Source organism: Vigna radiata, chromosome 7 (assembly GCF_000741045.1).
Source record: "Vigna radiata var. radiata cultivar VC1973A chromosome 7, Vradiata_ver6, whole genome shotgun sequence".
Taxonomy (NCBI): domain Eukaryota; kingdom Viridiplantae; phylum Streptophyta; class Magnoliopsida; order Fabales; family Fabaceae; genus Vigna; species Vigna radiata.
This window is the reverse complement of record NC_028357.1, coordinates 31,973,003-31,982,197: the sequence shown is the minus strand read 5'-3', so window position 1 is coordinate 31,982,197 and position 9,195 is coordinate 31,973,003. Positions and strand designations below refer to the sequence as shown.

General features: G+C 42.2%; 2 protein-coding genes across 2 annotated transcripts; both read right to left on the bottom strand.

The window, feature by feature from the left end:
• Positions 1–2,054: 2,054 nt before the first annotated feature.
• Positions 2,055–3,086, bottom strand: LOC106766310. Its single transcript, XM_014651045.1, has one exon. The coding sequence runs from the start codon at positions 3,084–3,086 to the stop codon at positions 2,055–2,057; it is 1,032 nt and encodes a 343-aa protein (XP_014506531.1).
• Positions 3,087–6,303: 3,217 nt separating this feature from the next.
• Positions 6,304–8,672, bottom strand: LOC106766308 (protein DETOXIFICATION 49). The gene has a single exon (XM_014651044.2). It carries the CDS (start codon positions 8,125–8,127, stop codon positions 6,517–6,519), a length of 1,611 nt encoding a protein of 536 aa, XP_014506530.1. The 5' UTR covers positions 8,128–8,672; the 3' UTR covers positions 6,304–6,516.
• Between the last annotated feature and the right edge of the window lie 523 nt (positions 8,673–9,195).

The following is a 9,195-nucleotide window of genomic DNA, read 5'->3' as shown; positions in this document are numbered from 1 at the left end:
CTTCATTCTTTTCAGTATTGGCCGGATTCGGTCCGCCAACTTTGGGATGAATCTGGCGAGAGCCGTTAATCGTCCAACGAGCCGCTGGATTTCCTTCAGGTTGGTTGGGCTTCGCATGTTGAGGATGGTCGTGCACTTATCAGGGTTGGCCTCTATCCCTCTCTCGGTTAACATGAAACCTAGAAATTTTCCTGCAGAGACACCAAAGGTGCATTTGGCAGGATTAAGGCGCATATTATATCGGCGTACCTGCCGGAACACTTCTTCCAGGTCACGAAGGTGATCCTCGGGTGTCGTTGACCGGATGACCATATCATCCACATACACCTCCATGCATCGCCCAATCTGGTCAGCAAAAATTTTATCTATTAGTCGTTGGTATGTGGCGCCAGCGTTCTTAAGACTGAACGGCATGACGTCATAACAATAGCTCCCCTTGTTGGTGATGAACGCTGTCTTCTCCTGGTCGGCTTCATGCATGGGTATCTGGTTATACCCTGAGTAGGCGTCCAGGAAGCTAAGCATCCGGTGACCCGATGCCCCATCTACCAGGTTATCAATATTTGGGAGTTGATGAGAGTCCTTGGGGCAGACCTTGTTCAAGTCAGTGTAGTCTGTACACATTCTCCACTTCCCGCTGGGGTTCTTTACCATGACTATGTTCGCCAGCCAGGTGGTATACGTTATTTCCCAGATAAATCCGGCCTCCTTCAACTTTGTCACCTCCTCTTCGATCGCCCGAGCTTTCTCCGCACCCATCCGCCGTCTCTTCTGTGCCACCGGTCGCGCCTCCTTAAAGAGGGCCAAGCGATGTGTCATGATTGAGGGATGAATCCCTGGCATGTCGGCTGCCGTCTAGGCAAACAGGTCCCGGTTCTGCCACAATATCCTCTTCAATCCATTCTTCGCCGCCGGATCAAGTCCTCTTGCTATCGTAGTGACTTGGTCTTCCATTGATCCTAACCTGGCCGACTGTAATTTCCCGTGCGGCTCCATTCGGTCCTCTGTGTCCATTCGGGTATCAAGATCTGCCATAGCTACCTCCGACCGGGGGACCTTCGCTTGGGGAACTCGGGGATACATCTTTAATCCTACCGCGTAACATTCTCGCGCTGTTTTTTGATCCGCCCGGACGACCACGATCCTCTGCCGCTCATTGGGGTACTTAAGGGTTAAATGGGGCGTCGACACTATGGCTCCAAACGAATTGAGGCAGGGCTGCCCCAACAAAACATTATCAGATGTGTTCGCGTCTACTAGGAGGTACCGAACCTTCCTTTCGTCACCATCTCTCCCCGCTCCAATCCGTGTGCGGAGGTCCACATACCCCCGGGTGTCCACCCTTTCACCTGCAAAACCCACTATCTGCTCGTGGAACGGAACGATCAGCTCCTCGGAGAGATCCATCTGCAAGAAGGTCTTTCAGTATAAGATGTTAGCCGAGCTTCCCTGGTCAACTAGGACCTTTCCTACCTCGTACCGGGCGATCTCTGCCGTGATGACCATTGGGTCATCCTGCTTCAGGTCTGGTGCATGAAAGTCGTCGTTTGTGAACGTTATCGGTGGCATCGATTTCCGGGAGGTGCGTACGCTGTTCACCGACCGCAACGCCCTTACATGACGCTTTCGAGCGGAGGTCGACGGTCCCCCGCCAGCAAATCCTCCTGAAATGGTATTGATTCTCCCGCGAATTGGTTGGTCCCAGCTGCGACTTCTGCTTCTATGCCGTCTCTCCTCGTATTTTGACCGGTTATTTGGACGCCGAGGCGGCCGTCTCTGGCCTCGGTCGTGCTCTTTCCCGGGGTCAGGGCTCGGTCCCCGTCTCATTGGCAGTTCGTTGGGAGCCGTCTTAACATACTACTTTAGATAACCGACCCAGATCAATTCTTCGATTTTATCCCGCAGAGTTACACACTCTTCAGTGGCATGCCCCATATTCGGATGGTAAAGGCAATGCTTGTTACCGTCGGCCCCAGGCGGCGTGGGCCGCTTCTTCAAAGGGGGAATCAAGTTGACACTAAGCGTTTCCTGCAAGATGCGTGCGGGTGGGGCGTTCAGTGGGGTATACTGCTGAAACTTGGCCCCCCGGGAGCCTTCCTCGGCCTGAAGCCCCTCATCCGGGTGGGGCTGTCGGATCTCTTCCCCTCCGCCTTCTCTTTCAACTCCTGGTTTTCCTTCTTGTAGGCCTGCTTCATTTCCTCCACTCTCATTTCATCCGCCGCCCGCTCTCTCAACTCCTCCATCGTCTTTGGCCTCTTCCGACACACACTGTCTTTGAAAGGTCCTGGTCGGAGGGCAGGCATTACATACTGCAGGGCCAACTCAACATCCAGTCCCTTGACTCGTCTGACCATCTTTTGATATCGGTCCATAAATGCTTTCAGCGTCTCGTATTTACCTTGCCTGAGGTTAGAGAGCTCAAAGACCGTGGGATCCTCGGCTCGGCTGCCGACAAACTGTCTGCCGAACATCTCTTTCAATCCTTCGAAACTTTGGATGGAGCCCGGCGGTAAAGAGTTGAACCATTCAAGCGCCTCTCCTTCTAACGACAACGAAAAGGCTTGACACCATATTGCCCTGTTACCGGTTTTGAATGCCATCCTAGTAGAAAAGGCTTGGATGTGATCGTTCGGATCAATTGTACCATCATATATGCTAAGTTGGGGCGACACAAAGTGTTCAGAAATATGGACATCCATGATGGCCTGAGTAAACGGCAACTGGCCGACAGCTTCCTCCTCCTTCACCGCGGGCACGGTAACGAGAGTACTGGTCACTCTCTCGGTTCTCTCCTGGCTTCCATCCAACTCAGTATCCCCTATCTTCCAAGTTCGATCTGAAGCACTACTGTGTTCAGCCGTGCCTTCTCGGGCGGTTGAAGCACGATGGTCTTCTTCTTGCTCCTGACCGGTTACCCCCTTGCCCCTCTCCCTCGACGCCCGCTCCCGAGCGATTTGGGCCGTGCACTCCTCTCTCACTGCCAACAGCTCTTCTTCGTGCCAGCGCTTCATGTCCTCCATCTGCTGCCGTAACACCCTTATTGCCTCCATGGGATCTTCGGTAGTCGTGTTCCTTGTGGTCACCATTGGGTCTGGACGCTCGGCCCCACGGTGGGCGGCAAAATGTTCCGGTGTGAAGCCGAGTTACCAAACCTACACAATTTCTTCTCTTCAGGCCGTTTACTAATCCCAGAATGTGTCCTTCACCAGTCCTCTTCCGTGTCCAATGTGCCCGAAGGGTACCTGCCAAAGGTACTCCGATGCTTAAGTTAGTTAGACTGTCCGATCGGATCTCTGGATTGAGAAGTAAATGCGCAATAAATGAACCTACTTACCTGGTATCTCTGACATATATTTATAGTGTTGGATATGGGCCTGGTATTAAGGTTATCCTAATCATGGCCCAATTACAGCCCAATCACATTAAGCATATGATTATCCTAATTATCTTAATCTTACCTTAGCCATAAAGACCGTCCGCCCTTTACCGTTCGGATCTCTTCATTCAGTTAGACCGACCGTCCTGCAAGATAACCGACTGTCTTTCTTCAGGTCTTTAATAGATTAATTTATCCTGATCAGCACACCGTCCGGTCTATTTTTCACGACCAAGCGGTGGTCCCTAGTACAGATTTCTTACACGATTATTGTGACACTGTGTGAACACTCCTTTCTGACACAAATTCAAAGATTGCAATATTATATTATTGCACGTGAATTTTATGACAGGCTTCGATCCTAACCATTAACGATTCAAAAGGTCAACATGCAGTATTGTTGATGGAAAAGAAAACCCAAGCTAGTGTTTCATGCATATATGCTGCAAAATTTACTTATCGACCAAATATTATTCAAGTAGTAACTACAATGCGTTTTTTTTAATGCCAAATTACGTAATCAATTTAATATATTCTTTCTTTCTGACTGCTACAAATACTCGTTCAAAGAATACAAGTTTACATTGAAAGAGAACAAATTGGATTTGACTGAGATGAAAAAGATGACAGAACGAATTATATCTGATACATGTCGAGTTCATCACATGTACTAGTTTGGCTAATATATTATAAGCAATTCTCTTTCTTCAAATTAATATTTTGAGACTTTTAGTTCGAAATACTGTTTAAAATAATAAATAATAATAATCGACATAAGAATACTGGTCAGATTGCGGCTGGTCAATTTTTGTTGCCGATAACCCGACATTAGACCTCAACCAAATCAGGGAAGGTAAATGCTTGTTTTATTCCAGCTTTCATTCTACTGGCTTGTACGTATGACTTAGTATTACTCCAAAACATTGCTTTATTATTGTTAAATGAAGTATTTCTATATATTTAAACATATGACTTCAAATACTTATTTGAAAAATAGCATTATTCTAGTAAGAACAATGACGTGCAAGCTAGAATGATATAAAAATCATTCAAAATCAAAACCAACATGCGTGAGTTTTCCAAAAAAAAGTTTAATGTTTTTTAAGAGAGCAAAAATGGAGGTGCTACAATTTTAAAACCTTCAGAAGGCTCATATAGTTTTCAGAACAAATAAAATATCATCAACAAGTTTTTAAACAATGTAAAATGGTTATTATCAACATCCTTCAGCTTACTCTAAATAAAAAATATATAAACCTACGTGGTACATTATTTTAAAAATATTGTCAAATGTTGCATTATATATTTGTTTTTCTATTTCAACTTCAAAAATCTCTTAATTGCCTTTATTTCAATAGTATTTTGATTTGGAGTTAATTGTTTTTGAGGGTGAAAACACACTAAATGTATTATTATGCACACACTTATACAAGTAATACGATAAAATTATTGTCGTTAATATAAAATAAACCTTCGTTAATATTAGAGCTCGATTTCTAACCTTTGCAAACCTAGACTTATATGAAGATTAGTTTTCGTCAATTGACTACGCTCTAAATAGGAGATCACATATTAATTAATTAAAAAAAGACATGTAGAAGGGTCCAAAAATAGATGAATATTTTCAGAAGAGGTTTTAACTCTAATATTTCACGTCATTTCACTTCAAAATATCTTGATAAATATCATACATTCAAGAAAGCCATGTACACTTATGAAAAGACCAACATGGAAACATCTCTGAAGGAAAAAGAAACAAACTTCTTAGATTAGCTGAAAGTGTTTTTTTTTTTTTTTATCATTATTTATTTGAAACCACTGCACACAAAACTCAAAAATAAAGTTTTAAAGAAAATTGGCATGCATCACCTATTTTAAAAATATATTCTCAGATGATTATAATAAAGGCACATGATTCGGTAAACGTAGTTGCTAACTTAGACTTTATGATACTCAATGGAAGTATTTACGTTTAAAAGTTTTATGGATACTTAAATATATTATTAAGGGTGTAAAAGTGTGAATGTCCCTATTGGTGATACCATATGATAGATAGACTAAGTTAGTCCATGAATTACTTAATATTAGACTTTATGCATGGTGGACTGAAGACCAAGATGATAGAAACATACATGGAAGTCTGGCTTATCATATTGTTAAATTGTTACTTATTTTTGTTTTATTTTTCTTTTTGTTTGATAAGAAAAAAAGAGCCGTGGTAAGTTTACAATTATAAACAGATAATATAGTAAAAGAAAGAAAAAAAAATAGAAATTGGTTTGATACGATATATATTGATCGCCTCATTATCAAGTTCTTGTTAGATTAGTGACAATCTTATGTAAGTAATAATCTATATTCAATATCTGTGAAAATTTGTTGGATAAGAAAATTGATATCTCTCCAATAAACTTTGGACAAGTTGTGATAAGACTAAAAGGTATTGAAATTTGAAAAATGCATTATAAATATATAAGTGAATTATTAGACTTTTATTTCTTTTCATAACAAAATAACTAATGCTCAATGACAAATGATAATAAAGAATAGACAAGATAAAAATGGGAATAATAAATAGTTTTGCAAGTTAAAATCGTATAACCTATTTCACTTATCTCACCACTTAAAAAAATAATAGTATCTAATAAGAAAAAAAAAAGTTTGAAATAGCAACACAGTGTTTTTTCTTTGACGAAATCTTGGTCGAATAGAAGAAAACAAGAGAATTCATTCCCTGCAAATTTAAGCAATATAAAATGGCTATTGACGCTTGAATGCAAAACGTGGTAAGATGTTTAGGAGTTTACAATTGATGAGCATATACATGCACCCAAATCAATTGAATGAGAAGCAACAAAATTGAGTATATAGAAAGGAAAAGATGGAGTAAGATCGACGATCTTTCTGGTTCAGAAGCTAAAAGCTAAACCAAATGTGTTAATAGAAACAATTTTCAAGAAAGAGTATTATACATTTAAATTCAATTCATAGATCTTGTGTTTGATTTTGCTTTTCCAACAAAAGAATAATAATAAACTGTATAGAAGAATAATCTTTGTATCTATAATGAATCTTGAATATAATAAACCATGAATCCCTGCGGAGACTGTAGTGATGAGTTTGTTGTTACTCATTACGAATCAAACAAGTAACTGAGAGGATCCCAGAAAAGCTTCCTCAACATCTTTCTCTTCTTCCTCCTCGACCAGTTTTTTCTCCTCGTTAGAATCACATGAAGTGAGTTCCTTAGCTCTCAAAGCTTGACCCTCCCAATTGGTCCGGGCCAACACGAACATCATTGTGATCATACAAGATCCCTGCGCCGCCAACATCCCCAGCCACAGCCCTTTGAAGTCAAACCCTGCAAAGAACCCCAACCACACCGCAACGGGCATGCCCACTAGGTAGAAGCAACCTAAGTTTATGTTCGCCCCCAATTTCGGCCTCGCCGTCCCCCTCAAAACACCGCAAACAGTCGTCTGGGGACAGTTCCCTAGCTCGCAAAGCCCAATGATAGGCAACACCATCGACGTCAAAGCAAGGATTTCTCCGTCCCCCGTGAACATCGTCGCCCAAACCTTCCTCACCGAGATCGCGAACGCCAAAGCAGAGAACCCCAACACGAAACTGAAACAGAGTCCCACCAGCGCCGCAATTTTCGCCCTCACAGGATTCCCCGCACCCAACTCGTTTCCAACACGCGTCGACACTCCAAAACTTAAAGACGACGGAAAAATGTATATCAAAGCCGTGGTTTGAATCAAAACCCCCATGGAGGCAACACTTGCATGAGGGTTCACTAACAATCCGCACAGTAAAATCATTATCTCGTACCACCACCATTCCAGACAAACCGACACGCAACTCGGAATTGCGAGATTCAAGAGCCTTTTCCACCCCTTGAAGCACGACCTGGAAATACCCGGCCACGTTTTCTTGTGCGTGCCTGATACCACAACGTAAATAATCAACGACGCGACGAGGTTGAAATTTGTGATCACGGCGCTTAACGCGATGCCTCCGATTCCGAGGTTGAGGACGGAGACAAAAAGGTAGTTGATGGGCACGTGGAGGATAATGGAGAGAGCGGCGCAGCACGTGAGAGGAAGAGTTATTGATTGGCTACGAAGATAGATTCTTAGAGGGTGCAGCAGCGATTGTAATATAAGATCTGGGAGAGAGTAATATATATAGAATTGTGCCTCATTGGCTATGTCTTCTTCTTGGCCACATAGGAGTAATAGTTTCTTGATGTTGAGCCAGAAGAATGAGATGAAAAGTGAAGTTAGGAGAAGAAGGAGCACGGTTCTCTGCATGGTGAGGCCGAGAAGTTTGAACCTTTTGGCTCCGAAGGCCTGACCGCAGATGGGTTCCATTCCCATGGCGAGGCCAGAGAGAACAGAGTAGCCAGTGATGTTGGCGAATCCGATGGCTAAGGAGCCACCTGCGAGAGCGAGTTCTCCGAGGTGGCCAAGGAAGATCATGGAGATCATGGAGCGAGAATAGAGTAATAGACCAGTTAGGATCATGGAGAAGGATATGTTGGAAATACATTTGGCTTGGAGGAGGGCCAGGGAGAAATGGGTTTTGTTGGGATTTTGTGTTTGGTGATGATGTTGTTGACATGATGTTGGGGATTTGGGGATCAAACTGGTGCACATGTTGGTCTCAACCTGTAATTGGGGATTCGATATCTTTGGGTGGCCCTCATTCCTTTCACAGAAAGTTGAGGTGGGTGATAACTGATGCATGGTTTCTTTGACAGTTTCTCACAAGAGACAAAGCAAAGAAAGAGAGTTTACAACAGAGGTTTAGCTCGTGGTGAATTCTTGCACTTTGCAAGAGTGTAACACAGGATGGGTTTATAAGAGAAGGTTTGGAATGTTCCATTCAAATGAGAAGTAAGACACACGGCCACACGTAGGGTCGACACACACTAATGCTAGTGCTACAGGATACATTTACCAACTCAAACTCTCTGAAATATTTTTCCTTTTTTGCTTTCTCAATTTCAAGCCTCCTTTTATGACCGACCAATAGCGTCTGTCATATGAGAGTATATCAGCATTTGGCCTGCAGCTAACACAATGGGGGTGAGACGCGGAGGCCACCAAATGTAAAATAAAAACACTCAATCGATCAATTTTGCCGAATAATGGGTCAGACCAGTACAAATGAGTAAAATGATTTAAATGTGAATGGAATTTTTCTTCATTAACCGTTGCATTATATTCATGAAGATTACTGAGCTAGATGGGAGGAGAATGTTTTCTGACAATGGAAACGATAAATTGTATTATTTTGGTAGAGACCCCATGCTCAATAAATGGTAGCTACACTTTGATTTATAATTACTCATGTGACTGAATGGCATGTCGGCATTTATTAATAGGTACTATTACATTCCGGTTATGGAAATGGAGACATGTTTTATTGAAGTTATTGCAGTGACCCAATGATTTAGTTCTTCAGCTGTGCTGCGTCTTGTAACATTATCAAAGAAATCCGGCGGAAGGATCACATTTGGGTTTCACACGGACCAACGATTCTCTAACGCTAGAAGTGGCCGAAGCTTCCTCCATTCAGGCCCGCATTAAACAAGTTTAATAATTACTCATTATTACGCTCATAAAATACTTTTATATAGATTGTAAATCCATAAATGTTACTTTTATGTGTTCTTTTTATTATCATAGAAACTTTTTACTTTAGTATACATATTGGATGTCATTTTTTTTTTCTTTTGTAACTTTTATTTCTTGTTTACTTTAATGGAGTTGGAAGAGAGAAAATTCGAAGATATATTTTTTTTGTTTATT